The sequence below is a fragment of the Nycticebus coucang genome, chromosome 22 (genome assembly GCF_027406575.1).
Source record: "Nycticebus coucang isolate mNycCou1 chromosome 22, mNycCou1.pri, whole genome shotgun sequence".
Lineage (NCBI taxonomy): Eukaryota > Metazoa > Chordata > Mammalia > Primates > Lorisidae > Nycticebus > Nycticebus coucang.
The window spans coordinates 31,435,417-31,456,422 of NC_069801.1; the positions used below are offsets into that span (position 1 = coordinate 31,435,417).

General features: G+C 43.3%; 1 protein-coding gene across 1 annotated transcript in view; it reads right to left on the reverse strand.

Moving 5' to 3' along the window:
- MTF1 (metal regulatory transcription factor 1) overlaps window positions 1-21,006 on the reverse strand; it is a 61,043-nt gene that overhangs the window by 24,368 nt on the left and 15,669 nt on the right. Inside the window, exons 3-6 of the mRNA XM_053577374.1 lie at window positions 10,642-10,880; window positions 9,528-9,659; window positions 3,022-3,095; window positions 2,428-2,564 (exon numbers count right to left, since the gene is read on the reverse strand). Of these exons, the coding sequence (XP_053433349.1) occupies window positions 2,428-2,564; window positions 3,022-3,095; window positions 9,528-9,659; window positions 10,642-10,880 (582 nt within the window). The remainder of the gene's footprint in view (window positions 1-2,427; window positions 2,565-3,021; window positions 3,096-9,527; window positions 9,660-10,641; window positions 10,881-21,006) is intronic.

Here is a 21,006-nt window from a genome sequence, read left to right on the forward strand (position 1 = left end):
TTTACACAGTGATTTCAAATGACCTCATTTACTATTCACTTTTTAATCTGAGAAAACGGATGCTAAGACCGTGGGAATGAAGTGTACCCAAACACACACTGATTAGTAAAAGACAAATCTAGGAGCTTTTGATTGAAAAGTCAATGATTCTTCCATTATGCAACTATATCTCCAACACGGACACCCAAGGGTTCCTTATCCAAGGTAGTACGGAGAACTTACTATTCAAACTCCATTGTCCACACTAACTTTGAATTCTGGATTCCTAGAATGCTAGTCACAATACACTTTAGTTGGTAGCTTTGCTTACCTCGCCTGGATCAGATGCTCCCACTTGTGCATGCATTCAACAAATATTCATTGAGCATCTGCTATGTATTAGGCCTGTTCCAGGCCCAGGGATACAATGACGAACAAAACAAAGTCCCTGCCCCCACAGAGCTTACATTTTAGTGGAGAAAGAGGAGGCCAAAAACCAAATAAACATACAATATGCAAGAGGATGATCAGTGCTATGGAGATAAGGGGAATAAGGAATGCCAATGAAAGAGGATGAATCACTCTTACAAGATGGTTAGGGACATAGTCTCAGATAAGTAGCATTTGAGAAGGCCAGGCACGGTGGCTCATGCCTAAAATCCTAGCACTCTGGAAGACCGAGGCCGGTGGGTTGCCTAAGCTCACAAGTTTGAGACCAGCCTGAGCTAGAGAGAGACCCTGTCTCTGAAAATAGCTGGGTGTTGTGGCGGGCGCCTGTAGTCCCAGCTACTTGGGAGGCTGAGGCAAGAGAATCACTTAAGCCTAAGAGTTTGAGGCTGCTGTGAGCTGTGACATCATGGTACTCTACCAAGGTTGACAAAGTGAGACTCTGTGTCAAAAAAAAAAAAGTAGCATTTGAGCAGAGACTGAAGGAAAGAGGGTGTGACTGTACACATATGTACAGAAAGTGTTCCAGGAGGAAGGTACAGGAAACACAAAGACTCAGAGGTAGAAGTGGGCTTTCCCCATTCAAGGAGCCACAAAGAGGACAACATGACTGAAGTAAGAGGAAGAGTAGATGAGGTCACATGAGTAACCAGGCCAGCATGTGTACGGCCTTGTGGACCATTACAAAGATTTTAACTTTTACTTCTTTTTCTTTTTTTTTTTTTGTAGAGACAGAGTCTCACTGTACCGCCCTCGGGTAGAGTGCCGTGGCGTCACACAGCTCACAGCAACCTCTAACTCTTGGGCTTATGCGATTCTCCTGCCTCAGCCTCCGGAGCAGCTGGGACTACAGTCGCCCGCCACAACGCCTAGCTATTTTTTTTGTTGCAGTTTGGCCGGGGCTGGTTTTGAACCCGCCACCCTCGGCATATGGGGCCGGCGCCCTACTCACTGAGCCACAGGCACCGCCTACTTTTTTTTTTTTTTTTTTTGTAGAGACAGAGTCTCACTTTATGGCCCTCGGTAGAGTGCCGTGGCCTCACATAGCTCACAGCAACCTCCAACTCCTGGGCTTAAGCGATTCTCTTGCCTCAGCCTCCCGAGCAGTGATTTTAACTTTTACTTTAAGTGATACAAGAAGCTACTGGAGAGTTACAAGTAGAAGACAGACATCATCTGTATTATGCTTTAGAACAACTACACTATATGTATTAGCCAGAGTATAGAGGAAAGAGGGGGAAAGGTTCTGAGAGGTCTACATAGCAGACTATTGCAACAAACAGGCAAAAAGATAATACTGGATTGGGCGCTCTTGTGGCTCAGTGGATAGGGCACCAGCCCCATATACCAAGGGTGGCGGGTTCAAACCCGGCCCTGGCCAAATTGCAACAAAAAAATAGCCGGGCATTGTGGCAGGCGCCTATAGTCCCAGCTACTTAGGAGGCTGAGGCAAGAGAATCACCTAAGCCCAAGAGCTGTGGAGGTTGCTGTGAGCTGTGATGTCACAGCACTCTACCGAGGGCGACAATATAAGACTCTGTCTCTTAAAAAAAAAAAAAAAAAAGATAATACTGGATTGAACAAAGTAATCAGAAGAAGTGATGAGATTGTAGATGAAGTCTCAAGGGAGAGCTGATAGATTTTGCTGGTGGACTTGGCACATAAGGAAAAAAAAGGAGTCAAGAATGACCACAAGATTTTTGGCCTCTGCCACTAGGAAACTAGATTGGCATTTAATAAGACCGGGAAGACTGCAGGAGTTAACAGGTCTGGACGTGTTCGGTTTGACAAGAATAGACAGTATCTGGGTGGAGATGCGGAGTAGGTGGCTGTATATGCAAGTCAAGACATAAATCTCATCCTTGATTTCTGCCTTCTCACAGACGCGCAGAGAAGATACTTTAACTTTTTTTTTTTGATACTTTAACTTTTTATTGCAGTACACAAACAATTCTTGATGTTCTGTGGTGCCTAGACAAAACTAACAGAAACACTACATACCTCTGATCCATTGTGTTGTGGAAGTGCATTGTATGAGTGTCCTTTGTTGTCATGACCTTTCATGTGACTTTTGAGACTATACTGAGTGCTGAAAGTTTTCTCACAGCCATTACTGGGACAGAAGAAGGGTCTTTCACCTGCAGGAATAACAAAGTAGTGTTAATTTACCATAAAGTCATTAAGATTCGATTAAGAAACCTATCTTTCCCTAACAGAGGAAAGTAAATATTATTAAGAGAGTTTAGGTAACAGTAATTAAAAGTCAAATATATTACATCTTAATTATTTCCCAAAATTTAATGCAAAGCAAAGAACTAGGAATGACCTATCCTGGGAAGTTTATAAAGTGAAGATTAGTTTTCTTACAAGTTGTTTTTTTAGAGTATCTCTGTATTCCTTTCATTTCCTAAGGTTGGATTCTTGAGTCCAACCTTTAGATCTTTTCACCTCTGAAAGAAACTCAAACATTATAGGTGAAGGCTAAGCTGATTAGGCTCACTCTCTCCACCTAGCTCTACAGGTCTCCACCAAAACACTGATAGTTACAGGCTTGATGAAGGTTAAAATAAAGAATAAAAATTGGCCTGAACTCACCAGTATGGGTACGGACATGAGTTTTAAGGTGGTGGCTTGCTGCAAATGCTTTTCCACAGCCATCATGATCACACCTAAATAAGTTGTTTAAGCAAAGAGAAACAGAAGTCATTCACTAACAGACCTTTATCTTTAACACCTCTTGTACATACAAACTAAAACAAATATTCAGAACATGAAGATCAGATCAATACTACTGGTTTTAGAAATAGGAACGAGAAAACGTCTTTAAAAAGTGACATGGCATATCTGGGATCAGAGGAACCTTGAACCCTGGGTTAATGTTTCCTGTCTTACAGGCAAGGCCCATGTTGAGAGCCCTGACAATGAAAGCCTTTTGATGAATTAATTGACGGAGAGAGCCCATATGAAAAGCCTACTGCCAGTGGAATATTAGGAATATCAAGAGTGGGTAAGGTGGCCCTTGAGTACGTAAGGGCTTAAAATATAACATTAGAACAAAATCTGTCAAAACAGCTCTGCTCTAATAACTTATCTTACAAGTTAAGATCTACTCTTCTCTCTTTTACTGTCTTGATAACTAAAGCTAGAAGTGGTCTTTCCCTCCTCAGAACTCCTAAGGCATTTTCCTAATATGCTTCTTTCATGGTACTTCTCGTTTCCAATCTTATTTTATCTCTCTGTATACATTTGCTATCTGTTCTCCTAGATTGTAAACTCTTACAGGGTAGGGTCCACATGCCTCTTTACCCCTGCTATGGTTCTTATGGTGTGCAGAGTAGGCATTCTATAATTACTTATGCAAATGAATGTATTTTCTTTTTTTTTCTTTTTGTAGAGATAGTTTTACTTCATTGCCCTCGGTAGAGTGTCGTGGCGTCACACAGCTCACAGCAACCTCCAACTCCTAGGCTTAGGTGATTCTCTTGCCTCAGCCTCCCGAGTAGCTGGTTTTTGGCCGGGGCTGGGTTTGAACCCGCCACCTCCGGCATATGGGACCAGCGCCCTACCCCTTGAGCCACAGGCGCCGCGAGTAGCTGGGACTACAGGCACCCACCACAACACCTGGTTATTTTTTTGTTGCAGTTTGGCTGGGGCCAGGGTTGAACCCGCCAATCTCAGTATATGAGGCCCATCCCCTACCCACTGAGCCACAGGCACTGCCCAAATGTATTTTATTATAACTCAAAATATTTTATTTAATAGATTCTTTAAAGCTTTTTCACTTTGTTTTTTTTTTTTCTTTTAGACAGAGTCTCACTTTGTCACCCTCAGTAGAGTGCTGTAGTGTCACAGCTCATAGCAACCTCTAGTTCTTGGGCTTAGGCAATTCTCTTGCCTCAGCCTCCCGAGCAGCTGGGACCATAGGTGCCCACCACAACGCCCGGCTATTTGTTGTTGTTGCAGTTTGGCCGAGGCCAGGTTTGAACCCGCCACCCTCGGTATATGGGGCCGGCACCCTACTCACTGAGCTATAGGCGCTGCCCCCAGCATTTTCACTTTTATAATCATCATTGTGTCTAAAGTCTCATCTAATATTAAAATAAATCCTAGCAGAAACATCACAAAAATAAATATATATGACTGAATAAAAATCAGAGCCCTTTCAGAAGCCTATGGGGTAATAAAAACAGCCTAAGCTTCACAGCATCCACTAAGTAACCACCTACAATTTAACTACACTTGCCCTTAAAGGGGCGTGGCTTAAGAATGCATCTGTAATTTAAAAATAATTCCAAGAGCTTGTAGCTCAACGTTAGGGCACCAGCCATGTACACTGAAGCTGGCGGGTTTGAATCCAGCCTGGGCACACCAAACAACAATAACTACAACCAAAAATAGCTGGGTGTTGTAGCAGGCACCTGTAGTCCTGAAGGGAGGTGGAAGGCTGAAGCAAGAGAATTGCTTAAGCCCAAGAGTTGGAGGTTGCTGTGAGCTGTGATGCCACAGCACTCTACGGAAGGTGACATAGTGAAACTCTGTCTCAAAAAAAAAATTCCATTAAGAAAAAGACAATCAGGCCAGGCATGGTGGCTCATACCTGTAATCTTAGCATCCTGGGAGGCGGAGATGGGTGGATTGCCCTGAGCTCAGAGGTTGGAGACCAGCATGAGCCAGAGTAAGACCCCGTCTCTACCAAAAAAAAAGCCAGGTGTTCTGACAGGCGCCTGTAGTCCCAGCTACTTGGGAAGCTGAGGCAAGAGAATCGCTTAAGCCTAGGAGGTGGAGGTTGCTGTGAGCTATATTACGGTACTCTACTGAAGGCCACAAAGTGAGACTCTGTGTCAATAAAATGAGTAAAGAAAGAAAGAAAAAAGAAAAAACACTTCAAAGTAAGAAGATTGAAAGCCAACTGAAAGCAAAATTAAAAAAAAAAAAGACAATCAAGAATGAAGAGCAGAGAGAGGGAAAGGAGGGAAGGGAGTGGGGGTCTTGGTGTGTGCCACACCTTTTGGGGGCAAGACACAATTATACGAGGGACTTTACCTAACAAATGCAATCAGTGTAACCTGGTTTCTTGTACTCTCAATGAATCCCCAACGATAAAAACAAAACAAAAGGGCGGCGCCTGTGGCTCTGTGAGTAGGGCGCCGGCCCCATATGCTGAGGGTGGCGGGTTCAAACCCAGCCCCGGCCAAACTGCAACAAAAAAATAGCCGGGCATTGTGGCGGGCGCCTGTAGTCCCAGCTGCTTGGGAGGCTGAGGCAAGAGAATCGCGTAAGCCCAAGAGTTAGAGGTTGCTGTGAGCCGTGTGACGCCACGGCACTCTACCCGAGGGCGGTTCAGTGAGACTCTGTCTCTACAAACAAAAACAAAAACAAAACAAACAAAAAAAACCCAGACAATTAAAAAAAAGAAAAATGAAGATAATCCAAAAAAGAAAAACAAAAGTAAAAGAATTTTATGTAATTGGCATCTAAGAGTTGATTGCTTCTGAAGACTTATAAGTTGTTTTTCTTTGTTGTTTTTTTTTTTTTTTTTTGAGACAGAGACTCAAGCTGTTGCCCTGGGTAGAGTGCCATGGCATCACAGATCAAGGCAACCTCAAACTCTTGGGCTTAAGCTATTCTCTTGCCTCAGTCTCCCAAGTAGCTGGGTTTATAGGTGCCGGCCACAACACCTGGCTATTTTTTGGTTGTAGTTGTCATCTTTCTTTGGTGGGCCCGGGCTGGATTCAAAACCGCCATCTCCGGTGTATGTGGCTGGCGCCTTAGCCACTTGAGCTACAGTTGCCAAGCCTAAGTTGTTTCTCAGTATCCTAATGTGATGAGTGATTTGAGCAACAGGTAGCATACTTAACACCTTGAATATAAAAGTGATATCGCCTACAAAATTCAGACATTGTATATGGGCAATTTTCAGCAGTACATCTACCAATGGGGGGATCCTTACAAACTAATATAATCATCCCAAAGCTGGTTTTGAACATCTACTGCAGGGGTCCTCAAACTATGGCCCACAGGCCACATGTGGCCCACCAAGGACATTTATCCGGCCCGCCGGGTGTTTTTGCCACTGCTACCTGTCCTGCTTAGCAACCAACTCGTCCTGGCCTGCAGTGCACATGTGTGGAATGTGTGCTGCACTCTCCTACTCCCCTCCTTCTCTCTGTCTCTCAACTCCTCTCAGAATGCCTTCTTTCTGTTGCCAAAGAGATGTGTCCAGAGAAGGCTGATTTATTTAGGAGTCTTTCAGGACCTACAATTACACGAAGGATTAAAGAAATGGGAGACAATTTGCATCAGCATTTGCAAAACTCCGCAAAAAAACTTTCCTATTTTTCCTTGGCACTCGACAAAAGTAATGATGTTCGTGATTCTGCACAATTTCTAATTTTTATTCGTGGCACGAATGACTATTTTGAAGTTACAGAAGAGCTTACTGCACTGCAAAGCATCAAAGGAACAACTACAGGAGAGGATATCTATGAAAAGGTTTGCCAAACTATGAATGTTTTGGAGCGGGACTGGGCTAAACTAGCCAGTGTGACAACTGATGGTGCTCCTAGCATGGTGGGGTCTAAGAAAGGAGTAATTGCTCACATTAACCAAGAGATGGACAAACATAACCATTCTCATCCAATAGCCATACACTGCCTCATCCACCAACAAGTGCTGTGTAGTAGTAAATCACTGAAGTGGGACTCTGCTATGAATATTGTGGTATCTTGTGTTAACTTCATTAGAGCCAATGCACTAAACCACAATTTCAGGAATTTCTGTCTGAGCTAAATGTTGCTTGCCTATGAAGATGTTCTGTACCACACAGAAGTCCATTGGCTGAGTCGAGGGAGAGTTTTAAAACATTTCTATGACTTACTTCCATAGATTACAGCTTTTCTGCTTTCAAAAAACAAAGAAGTACCAGAGCTCAATGATGCAGAATGGAAATGGCACCTTGCCTTTCTGACAGATGTAACAGAGCTACTCAACAGTTTCAATGTGCAACTTCAAGGAAAGGGTAAGCTCATCTGTGATATGCAATCACATGTGAAAGCATTTGAAGTACAATAAGGCCTCCTCATCAAACAAGTGAAGGAGGAAAATTTATGTCATCTCCCCACAACTCGAAATCTGTTAGCAGAAAAAACATTGGTTGCATTCCCAAACAAAACATGTATGGATTCACTGGAAAAGCTGCAAAAGGAGTTCCAATTTAGATTTAAAGAGCTTCATCCCCATGAACAGGACATACAGCTTTTCTGTAACCCATTTTCTATTGACATTGAAAATGTGGATACAATTTACCAAATGGAACTGGCTGAACTGCAGAATTGTGACTCTCTGAAAGACGCTTTCAAGTCAAGCAGACTTCCTATTTTCTATGCATCTCTCCCCTCTGAGACATATCCTAATCTCAGGAATCTCAGCACTCAAAATGGCAACCATGTTTGGCAGCACTTATGTCTGTGAACAGAATTTTTCCAGAATGAAACATCTGAAATCTCCAACCGGATCTAGACTAACTGATGCACACTTGCATAACTTGTTATGACCAACAGTGACAAATATGGAACAGGACATTGACCTTCTCATTAGCCAAAAGCAGGCCCATAGTTCCCATTGAAATACTGGTAAGTTTGCTGATTTAACTTTACTTGTTCTTCATTTTATTTTATTTATTTATTTTTTTGAGACAGAGCCTCAAGCTGTCGCCCTAGTTAGAGTGCCATGGCATCATAGCTCACAGCAACCTCAAACTCCTGGGCTCGAGAGAGTCTCCTGTCTCCGCCTCCCAAGTAACTGGGACTACAGGCACTCGCCACAACGCCCGGCTATTTTTTGATTGCAGCCATCATTGTTGTTTGGCAGGCCCGGGCTGGATTCGAACCCGCCAGCTCAGGTGTATGTGGCTGGCGCCTTAGCCGCTTGAGCCACAGGTGCTGAGCCTGTTCTTCATTTTAAATATTGTATTTGTTCCCGTTTTGTTTTTTTACTTCAAAATAAGATATGTACAGTGTGCATAGGAATTTGTTCATAGTTTTTTTTTTAAACTATAGTCCGGCCCTCCAACAGTCTGAAGGACAGTGAACTGGCCCCCTGTTTAAAAAGTTTGAGGACCCCTGATCTATTGAATGTCCAGAACCATGCTATACACTGTGAGCAGAGAAGAAAGATGGTACAAGTCCCTCTTTCAAGCTTACAGTATACATATATATTAGATACATATGTGTGCACACATAAATGTTGACATACATAAATAAAAATGGATGCTCCCATATGACTCTGCAGACATGCATGAGATATTACAAAACAACAAGTAACAAAATATAATACATGCACCACTAACAGAAGCATTCCTACCCTCATTTCCCCTTTGGCCTCCTCTTCCCCTTCCCACCTTCCTTCTTAGGTGGATATCCCTTCTCTGTGCTCAAGGCACTTGAGCATCTTGCCACCTCAGACACTGTCTATTTGTGCAGTTCTTTCCTACTAGCTAAGGTTCTTAAGATGAAGGCCTGTTTCTGAGTATTTCTCTAGTACTAATAAAAGTACCTATCACACACATGAGTTTCAACAAATGCTTCTTGAAAATAAAGGGAAAACATAAGGCAGAAAGGCCACTAGCCATAGAATAAGGTTGCTCCTGGAATCCCTCAGTACTCCTCTAACCTGCAGCAGTCAGCCACAGTTATCCTGGGGGGAGCTAACACTACTAAAGAAACAACCAGTGGGCGGCGCCTGTGGCTCAATCGGTGGGGTGCCGGCCCCATATACCGAGGGTGGCGGGTTCAAACTCGGTCCCTGCTGAACTGCAACTAAAAAATAGCCGGGCGCTGTGGCGGGCACTTGTGGTCCCAGCTACTCGGGAGGCTGAGGCAAGAGAATCGCTCAAGCCCAGGAGTTGGAGGTTGCTGTGAGCTGTGATGTCAGAGCACTTTACCGAGGGCCATAAAGTGAGACTCTGTCTCTACAAAAAAAAAAAAAAAAAAAAAAGGAACAACCAGTGAAGGGCGTTTTCTTTTGACACTGAAAAATTTCAGAGTATATCAGACACCCAGCTGAAAACTGGTCAGTAATAAATAGAAAACAGTAAGATGTACCGGAATGGCTTTTCTCCTGTATGGGTTCGAATGTGCTTCCTCAGATCACTGAGTGTGGTGAAGTATTTGCTGCAGCCTTCAGATTCACAGTTAAACGTTTTCCCTGTGTGAAGCCTCTGATGTGCTTTCAGCCTGCAAAATATTCCAGAGAAACCCCTTTTGTCAAAAGGTACTACAAAGCCTCCCCATGCCAGCTTAATGTGCTTTAGGACCAAGAGCATAAGAATTTCACACCTATAACTTAGCATCCAAATTTTTTTGCCCAAAGAGAAATTCAGAGAAGTAAGTAGCAGAGCAGTATGAGTGGAACTCTAGAGACTGACTGACTAGCATTCAAAACATGGCCCCACATCCTACTTGGATGGGGGACCTTGAGCCAGTTACAGAATCTCTCTGTGCTTCCATTTACTTATCACCTGTTGTGAGCATCAGAACTTAGAATTGTGCCTAGCCCAAAGTGAGTGCTTTTATTTTTTTTTTAATTTCAGATTAATATAAGTGTACAAATCATTAGGTTATATAACTTACACATGAGTCCTAGTTGCGTCCTACACCCAAGGAATGAGCTATGTATCAGTGCATTGTACCCATTGGGTGGGAAGCTACTGAATCCTCCCTCCCTCTTCCCCCAGTAACTGCTTTTTAAATATTAGCTATTGTTATTTATGTTATTTTATACCCAATATTGAAGACTAATTAAGTCTCCTGATACAAACATGGAAAAGAGAAGTGGCTATTAAGTGGGCTACTTCCCATTTCTCAAGGCAGAGCAAAGTTATCCTCAAGGTGAGGTAGGAAAGAAAATTACAAGAGCCTTAGTATAAAGATTCTGGCCAAGGGAAGATATTACTCTATACCAAATCCCCACTAAAATGCCCAGGCCAGAATGAATTCCATGAGATGCAAATTAAAATACAGATGTACTGTGACTTCTAGCCAACCCAAGACAAATCCACCTTTCAGAAATAAGTTCCTGTAATGGATTTTAAATAATTGAGCACAGGTGTGCTCTTTTAAGTCCTGAAAGTGAATCTCTCCCCTGTGCAAAGAGAAAGAGGTCTGCAGTCATGGCAAGGTCAGAGTCAGAGGCTGGCAGAGCAGTGGAGAGGCTCACCTGTACAGTGTGTTGAACGCCTTCTCACAGCCCTGCACGTCGCACTCAAATGGCTTCTCCTTTGTGTGCACTCGCACATGGATCCTGAGGCTGTAGGAGGTGAGGAAGGCCTTGCCACAGCCCTCCTGATTACAGACAAAGGTGTACTCTCCTCGGTGAGTCTTCTGGTGGGTACGCAGGTTGCCTGCTGTGCTGTAGGTGCGGGGACAGCCCTCAAAGGTGCACTGGTACCGCTTTACCTGGCAGAGGATACCTCATCAATAGGGCAAAAGAGCTGCCCAAGACTTAATGCTCCCCCTCAAGCCCCAAGAGCCCAGTTTCTAAGAGATGTGGACAATGGGTTTTCATCATAAACACACAAAACAATCTCTAACAGCAAAGTGGGAAATCTTCCCGTTGATCAAATCACACTTGGACAACACACAATGAGTGAGGAGAAAGATAAGCTTACACGTAGATGAGTATTCAAAATTGATATAGGGTGTTTTCAGATTCTAATACACAGGGTGTCCATAAAGTTCGTGTGCAATTTACCATGTTAAACTATTTTAAATTGCACATGACTTTATGGACACCCTGTATATCTATCCTTGAAAGGTGGACATATACTGTTACAGTTAACTGTATTCAAATAAAATCTTTTTTTTTTGAGACAGAGTTTTATTTTGTCGCCCTTGGTAGAGTGCCAAGGTGTCATAGCTCACAGCAACCTCATACTCTTGGGCTCAAAGCGATTCTCTTGCCTCAGTCTCCCTGGTAGCTGGGACTACAGGTGCCTGCCACAATGCCCAGCTTCAAATAAAATCTTAACTTTGTTTTAAGGCTTGATTAAACACCTTGCTCTAATACCATAACTATATTGGAATTGACCAATGTTAAACTGAGTCTAAAAGATCCTGAAATTTATATACTTAATCATCACACAGTATTTCTGTAGATAGTTTCCACTGTATATTTTCAAGTCTTCAAAATGTCGAATGTATTGTGCATATCTTGGAATATTAGATGGTATGACATTTCTCAAACTACGTGTATGAACCTTTGTGTTTTCTTTCACTACCAGATTTCTTTTTTTTTTTTTTTGAGACAGTGTCTATGTCACCCTTAGCATAGACAGTGTCTCACTATGTCACCCTTGGTATAGTGCTGTGACGTCACGGCTCACAGCAACCTCAAACTCTTGGGCTTAAGTGATTCTCTTGCCTCAGCCTCCCAAGTAGCTGGGACTATAGGCGCCTGCCACACTGCCTGGCTATTTTTTGTTACAGTTGTTTAGCTAGCCCGGGCCAGGTTCAAACCCACCACCCTCAGCGTATGCGGCTGGCACCATTATCACTGTGCTACGGACGCTGTGCCACCAAAACTTCTTGAAAGAGTAGTTGACATGCATTGAAATGCAATATTTCACATTTCTTAGTGAAATACATGGACACTGAGGGAAATGGAGACATGCATGTCAACACCTGGCAAGGTGGCTTCACTGTATGAAATCATTCCCTTCAACTTCCTACTAGTCGAACTCTTTCATCCTTCCCTATTTTTCTCAACTACGTGCAAAGGTATCACTGATGATACCCTCCCCTTCTGAAAACTTGTTCGCAATACCGTCATAACTTGGGGCACTATTTACCACCTCCTCTGAGTCACTCCTCTTCCTTGACCTCGAAATGTAGGTGCATTCCAAAACACGCCTGTCCCAAACCTTACCTTATCTATACAAATGCAGTAGAAGTACTACCAGATTTGGCAGCAGATGATGGAAGCCTGGCACTTATGTTCAACACAATTCATATGCTGATTTATGTTATTGTTCAAGACTTTAAGCAAGTCACTTCACTTCTCTGAGCTACAAGTTCCTGATTTTTTTCTTTTTCTCTTTTTCTTGAGACAGAGTCTTACTCTATTGCCCAGGCTAGAGTGCCATGGTGTCAGCCTAGCTCACAGCAACCTCAAACTCTTGGGTTCAAGCGATCCTCCTGCTTCAGCCTTCCAAGTAGCTGGGACTACAAGCACCCACTATAATACCCAACTAATTTTTTTCTATTTTTAGTAGAGATGGGGTGATGGTCTTGCTCAGGCTGGTCTCAAAACTCCTGAGCTCAAACAATCCACCCACCTCAGCCTCCCAGAGTGTTAGGATTATAGGCATGAGCCACCATGTCAGGCCAAGTTCTCAGTGTCTTAAAATAGAAACATTAATGCCTGCCCTGTCTCTCTCACTGTGCTTTTGGGCGGGACACAATAATGAAATAAAATATTTGTGAAAATACTTTGTAAGTCATTTGATGCAATACATATCAAGGTATTAGTATTATCTACTTTAGCTATTTTCTTTTTTAATTTTTTTCTCTTCTATGTATTTATTTATTTATGAGGCAAGTTCTCTCCCTTTTTTTTTTAGACAAAGTCTCACGGTGTTGCCATGGCATCACAGCTCACGGCAACCCCAAACTCTTGGGCTTTGGGTGGCGCCTGTAGCTCAGTGAGTAGGGCGCCAGCCCCATATACCGAGGGTGGTGGGTTCGAATATGGCCCTGGCCAAACTGCAATAAAAAAAAATAGCCAGGTGTTGTGGAGACTGAGGCAAGAGAATAGCTTAAGCCCAAGAGCTTGGAGGTTGCTGTGAGCTGTGATACCACAGCACTCTACTGAGGGTGACAAAGTGAGACTATGTCTCTACAAAAAAAGCCCAAAGCACTCTTGGGCTTAAGCAATTCTCTTGCCTCATAGCCTCCCAAGCATCTGGGACTACAGGTACTCGCCACAACACCCGGCAATTTTGTTGTTGTTGTTGTTGTAGTTGTTGTTGTCCAGTAGGCCCGGGCCAGGTTTGAATCCGCCAGCCCCAGTGTATGTGGCCAGCGCCCTAACTACTGAGCTACAGGCGCAAAGCCAAGGTCCCTCTCTTTTGCCTAAGCTACTAGAATGCAGTGGTGGGACCATAGCTCAATATAGCCTCAAACTCCTGGGCTCACTTGATCCTCCTGACTCAGCATCCTTAACAGCTGGGACTACAGGTGTGCGCTGCCATGCTGGCCTAATTTTCCTTATTTTTTTAGGGACCGGGTCTCACTATTGCCCAGGCAGGTCTTGAACTCCTAGCCTCAAGCAATTCTCCCACCTTAGCCTCCCACAGTGCTAGGTTTATAGGCATGAGCCACCATTCCTACTCTCCAGTTTTAACCATCTTCATGGACATAAATCTTAAATCCTAACAGTTCTCCAAAGTATCAGTCCCTATCTCCAACTATACTATTGTTACTAGAACATTCGACAGTTACTAAACTACTAACTCCCAGGCAATATGCTAGATACCATGGATAAAAAGTGAACAAGAAAAAAAAATTTCTGCCTTTAAGGAGTACCACTTGTAAGGAGGCTGACAAGTGTACAAATCATTAGACGCTATACTGAGCTCTACAGCAGATACACGCACAGGGTGTTTTGGGAACAGCAAAAAGGGAACATCTAACCCTGCTCAGAGTGGAAATCAGTGAAGGCCTAGAAGCTAAGGAACTCTTCTCTGAATCAAGGATGTTTTCTGCTCATTTATTTTTTAGGGATGAGCTGAAAAGATGTTCCTCAGGCAAACCATGAAGAGAAGGGCATTCCAGAAAGGGGGACTAACACAGGAACTGAATGGAGAGATGAGTTAAGGTTCTGGTACAGAGAGCCCCCAGCATCTGCAGTATGTGAGAGAGTGGAAGGAGAAGAGGGACAACAGTCCAGGAGAGAAGAGAAAAAGAGACTGAACAAGGAAGTGACAGCAGACGTCATGTGATGAATCCCAGAGAACTTAAGAGGGAAGTTAATGACTGGCTGTGGTGCCAACTAGGTGATGAGCAGTGAAAGGGGTGGAGAAGAGGCAAAGCTAAGATCAATCCTCAAGAGGAGAGCCTGGCTGAATAGACAAATGCTCACACTACCAATCCAGAGCTGGACGGGGGTGGGGAGAGACCATGAGTTGGACCAAGGTACTACCAGGACTTCCAGGTGGAAATGTTTAGGACACATAGCCTGGAAGCTAAAAAGAAAGTCTGTGGCAGGAGGTTTTGGTGCACAGAAAATAGCTGACTTTACCTGTGCACTAAATCAAGATCAGGTTCAAGTCCCAGCTCTGCCACTTATTGTGTAACCTTAGGAAAATTACTTAAACTTGCTAACCCTCAATTTCCTCATTTATAACATGAAGGAAACAAAATCTATCTTTTTTATGGTTGTTGCAATGACTAGGAATAATCTGTGTAAAGCATTTAATATAGTGAATACATATGTGTGTAGTAGGTGTCCAACAAAATAATAGCTCTTATAAGATAAACCCCTAAAAACAACATTTAGACGCTATACTGAGCTCTACAGCAGATACATGTACGGGGTGCTTTGGGAACAGCAAAAAGGGAACATCTAACCCTCCTCAGAGTAGAAATCGGTGAAGGCCTAGAAGCTATGGAACTCTTCTCTGAATCAAGGATGTTTTCTGCTCATTTATTTTTTCTTCTTTTGCAAAAGAAGAAAAGCCTTGGAAGGAGAAAAGGGGCTGGGGAAACAGGAAGAGAAGCAAAGAAGAATGATGTCATAAAAGCCAAGAAAAAGAGTCTCAAGGCTGGGCATGGCAGCTCATGACTGTATTCTTAGCACTCTGGGAGCTGCAGCAAAAGGATGGCTTGAGCCCAGGAGTGTGAGGTTCGAGTGAGCTACAATGATGTTACTGCACTCTAGCTGGAATGACAGCATGAGATTCTGTGAAAGAAAAAAAAAAAGTCTGGGCACAGTGGCTCAAGCCTGTAATCCCAGCACTCCTGGAGGCCAAGGAGGGTAGATCACTTGGGCTTGGCATTCAAGAACATCCTGAGCAAGAGCGAGACCTCATCTCTAAAAATAGCCGGGCACTGTGGCGGGCACCTGCAGTCTCAGCTACTCAGGAGGCTGAGGCAAGAGAATTGCTTGAGCCCAGGATCTTGAAGTTGTTGTGAGCTAGGACACCATGGCACTTTAGCTGGGGTGACAGAGACTCTGTCTCAAAAAAAAAAGAGAGAGAGAAAGACAGAGAAGGGGAGAGGAAAGGGAAAGAAAGGAAAGGGGAAAGGGAAGGGAAGGAAAGAAGAAAAGAAGACTGGGAGAGGAATTGAAAAGAAAAAAGGGTCGCAAGGAAAAGGGAATGATCAAAATGTTAAATGTGAGAGAAAACAAGGAAGGTAAGGACTGGGAAGGGACTGGAGCCAGTATTAGGGTCCCACAAGGGGACTTCTGAGTTGATGATGTTGTGCTTTTTGTTTTTGTTTTGAAGTAGGTTAGTTCTTGGGTATATTTGGGAGGCGAAAAGTCCTGGAAGAAAGAGAAGCTGAGGATGTGGAGAGGAACATAAAGAAGAAAAGGATTTTTTTTTTGAGACAGAGTTCACTCTGTCATCCTGGGTAGAGTGCCACAGCATCACAGCTCACAACCGCAAACTCCTGGGCTCAAGTGATCTCTTGAGTCAGCCTTCCAAGGAGCTGGGACTATAGGTGCCCATCACAATGCTGGCTAGTTTTTCTATTTTTTTTTTGTAGAGACAGAGTCTCACTGTACCGCCCTCAGGTAGAGTGCCATGACATCACACGGCTCACAGCGACCTCTAACTCTTGGGCTTACGTGATTCTCTTACCTCGGCCTCCCGAGCAGCTGGGACTACAGGCACCTGCCACAACGCCCGGCTATTTTTTTGTTGCAGTTTGGCCGGGGCTGGGTTTGAATCCACCACCCTCGGCATATGGGGCTGGCGCCCTACTCACTGAGCCACAGGTGCCGCCCTAGTTTTTCTATTTTTAGTAAAGATGGGGTCTTGCTCTTGCTCAGACTGGTCTTGAACTGCTGAGCTCAAAGGATCCTCCTGCCTCAGCCTCCCACAGTGCTGGGATTATAGGCATGAGCCACGGAAACAGCCTGCTCACCCACCCACCAGAAAAAGCCTGAGTAGAGGAAAAGCCTCAGATAAGAGGCGGTGAGTTTTATTTTATTTATTTATTTATTTATTTTTAGAGATGGAGTCTCACTTTGTTGCCCTTGGTAGAGTGTGTGGTGTCACAGCCATAGCAGCCTCCAGCTCTTGGGATTCTCTTGGGACTCTTAGGTGATTCTCTTGCCTCAGCCTCCCGAGTAGCTGGGGCTATAGGCGCCCACCACAACACACAGCTGTTTTTTTTGCAATTTGGCCGGGGCCAGTTTCGAACCCACCACCCTTGGTATATGGGGCCGGCACCCTACTCACTGAGCCACAGTGCCACCCGAGGCAATCAGTTTTAGAAAGGAGAACTAAGATAAAGATGAGTGTGACTCATGGATGCACAGTTTTCTGTAAAGGGTCAAATGGTACATATTTTTGGCTTGGTGGTTCTCATGGTCTTTGCTACTGCATGTTAAAGTAGTGATGGATAAACGAACCAGCAAGGCTCTGTTACAAAAAAACTTTATTTATGGACTGTGAAATTTGAGTATCACATGTCAAAATATTCTTCTTTTGATTTAAAAAAATCATTAGAAATATCTATTAAAAAATTCTTTAGCTCAAGGGCTGTACAAAAACAAGCATCTGGATGGATATGGCCTAAGCCACAGTTTTACTAGCCCCTAATACCTGTGGGGTAGGGGAGAGGCCGACTCCTCCCATTTTTCCCTCCCATTCCTTCTTTCATCTCTCCAACCCCCAATATGATCTTGCAAAAAGTCTTTAGGTTCCTTGGGCAAGTGCTCTCTCACCTATTCATTCCTTACTCTTCCCACTGCCACACAGAAGGTGCTCCATAAATATTTGTTAAAATGAATTACTGAACATTATTATTCTCATGTTTCAGTGCCTGGTTTTGAAGTCATTCATTGCTAGGTTAATTCTAAAACAGCTGTCTACCCATGATGTATCAGCTCAAATGATAAAGGCCCACTCCTTATCACTAGCTTATATGCAAGGATCTTCTCAGGTCATTAGTTTGATATGCAAGGATCTTCTCAGGGCCTTTTCAGTCTTCTAACACATTACTTGGTAACCACTCAAACAGAAGGCCCTGTCTAGGCCTATAGGCAACAATCCACTCAGTTGCAAGGCTGAATTCCCACTTCCCTGCGTTTGTCCTCTCCTTTCTCTCTACTGGAAATGCCTTTCATCCCTGTTCTTCTGAGTAGTTCTCTTCCTTTAATTGAAGCCTCACTACCTCCAAGATCACTCCATGCCTACAACAGTGTCTTTCTCTGAATGCCAATAATATTTAACTATACCATTCATTTGACACCTAGTTTACAGTGTTAATTATCCTGTCATACATACATCTTTACCTTCCTCTTTGGTGCTGCCAGATAGATTTCAAAATAATTACTCACTAGTAAGAATTGAGACTGTGGCTGCTGCAATTAGAGTCTGCATGTCTCATTCATAAAGCTCTCAACAATGGTAGACAACAATAAGGACAGAATTTCATTTTTAAGATGCTACAGTAAGCCAGGCATGGTAGCTCATGCCTATAATCTTAGCACTCTGGGAGGCCAAAACAGGAGGAACGCTTGATCTCAGAAGTTTGAAACCAGCCTGAGAAAGAATGGGATCCCGTCTCTACCAAAAACAGAAAAAATTAGATGTGTTGGCATGTGCCTGTAGTCCTAGCTATTCTGGAGCCTGAAAGAGGAGGATCACTTGAGCCCAGGAGTTGGAGGTTGCAGTGAACTATGAGGATGCCACCAAACTCTAGCCAGGGCAACAAAAAGAGACTCTGTTTCAAAGAAAAAAAAAAAGGAAAGAAAGAAAGAAAAGAGAAGAGAAAAGTTACTCTCATAGTTAATAACTTTATAAGTAACCGCAATGAATAATTAACTACTTCTCCTGTCTCTCTGACCTGCCAAACCCTACTGCCATTCAGGTTTTTTTCACTTGCACAAGTCAAGCTCCCAATAAAAATTCCTTCCTCAAGGAACTCTTCCCTGACTGATCTTTACTTCTATAAAGCACATGATACAATTAAGAGGCAATAATTATAAAATTAAACAATTTGTATCATTACCTTTGGTTGCTAGACACAGCAGTATCTTGCAAATAGCAGGCACTAAATAAATATTTATTGAACTAAATGAATGAATGGCCAGTAAGCTGGACTGTAAGCTGCATGAGAGCAGGGAGCATGTTTATCTTGTTCATTGCCAACCTCTAGGATAGCCTTGTGGAGAAGTGGCACTGGATTCATATATATATATATTTTAAAGAGTCTTACTCTGTCACCTGATTAGAGTGCAGTGATGTCAACATAGCTCACTACAACCTCAATCCTAGACTCAAGTGATCCTCTCACCTCAGCTTCCCAAACAGGCAGGATTACAGACAAGCATCTCTGCACCTGGCTGTTTATTTATTTATTTTTGAGAGAGTTTTATTATGTCACCCTCAGTAGAGTACAATGGCATCACAGCTCACAGCAACCTCAAACTCTTGGGCTTAAGCGATTCTCTTACCTCAGCCTCCCAAGCAGCTGGGACTACAGGCGTCTGCCACAATGCCTGGCTATTTTTTTGTTGCAGTTGTTTATTTGGCCTGGCAGGTTCAAACCCACCACCCCCTGTATATGTAGCTGGCACTGTGCAACGGGTGCCAACCCTGTTTTTAAATTTTTTATAGAATCAGAGTCTTTCTATGTTGTGCAGGCTGGTCTTGAACTCTTGGCCCCAAGCAATCCTCCTGCCTTGGCCTCCCAAAGTGCTAGGATTACAGGTGTGAGCTGCCATGCCCAGCCTTCAATTCTTTTTTTTTTTTTTATGAATGAGCAAATCAACAAAATCAGTGAGGCTTAATGCTGACAAGATAGTGACAAGGACTACAAGTGACAAATAACAAAGGAATAGGGTTTCAAGAAGGACAGTCCACTAGGTCAAATGTCAAAGAGATGACTAATAAGGCATTTCTTTAACTTAGCTGACTTTACAAAGTCATAATTGTCCCAGCAAGATTAGCTTAATTGGAGCCATGGAAAGAGAAATCAGAATGTGAGGCAATGAATATCAAACTAGCATTCAAAAGAAACTTGGAGGGCCGGGCACAGTGGCTCACACCTATAATCCCAGCACTGTGAGAGGCTGAAGTGAGCGGATTGCCTGAGCTCACAGAATTCCAGACCAGCCTGAGCAAGAATAAGACCCTGCCTCTAAAAACAGCCAGGCATTGTGGCGGGTGCCTGCAGTCCCAGCTACTCAGGAGGTGGAGGCAAAAGAATCACTTGAGCCTAGGAGTCTGAGGTTGCTGTATGCTATGATGCCACAGCACTCTGCGACTCTGTCTCAAAAACAAACAAACAAAAACAAAAAAAGGAAGAAACTTGGCTGAGGGCAGTGCGCGGTGGCTCACACTTACAATCCTAGCTCTCTGGGAGGATTAGGCAAGTGGATTGCCTGAGCTCAGGTGTTGTCTCTACTGAAAACAGAAAAATCAGCGAGGCATTTTGGTGAGCACCTGTAGTCTCAGCTACTTGGGAGGCTGAGGCAAGATAGCTTGAATCTAGTAATCTGAGGTTCCTGTCAGCTAGGCTGACACCCTGGCATTCTAGCTTGGGGCAACCAGAGTGAGATTCTTTCTCAAAAAAATAAAATAAAGAAACTTGGATGAAAAGAGAGAGGATATGAAGTTAGCAGAGGAAACAGATTGGGGAACGTAGTTGTATTTATTTATAAATCAGGGAACCCAGCCTGAACAAGAGTGAGACCCATCTCTACTAAAAATAGAAAAACTAGCAAGGCATTGTGGCAGGTGCCTCTAGTCCCAGCTACTCTGCAGGGTGAGACAAGAGGATCACTTGAGCCCAAGAGTTTGAGGTTGCTATGAGCTACAATGCTACAGCACTCTATGCAGGTTAATAGAGCAAGACTCTGTCTCAAAAAAAAAAAAAAAGAAAAATCAGGAAGATAGTTGACTGTCAAAGCAAATGCCTCCTCCCCTCATAATATGCCAAATAAATGAGCAATCTCTTACTTCATTTGAACAGAGACAGTAAGTAAAAGTCACTATTCTGTGTCTTTCAGAATCATCTTAAAGTAGAATCAAATTTCACAAAAAGAGAAAACTAAACCTCCTTAAACTGGATCGGAATAGGAAGTTGCAAAACACATGTAGGTTTTCATAGTTACATAAAGAAGGGATTGCAACATTTCATACATTCAAATACAATTTAGTTGGTTTTCTTCTTTCTTTCTTTTTTTTTTGCAGTTTTGACTGGGGCTGGGTTTGAACCCGCCACCCCCAGTATATGGGGCCGGCGCCCTACTCCTTGAGCCACAGGCGCCAACCACAATTTAGTTTTATCATTTATACATCAAAAAATTATTACAGGAATTATACTGTCCCAGGTGCTAGGAATCAAA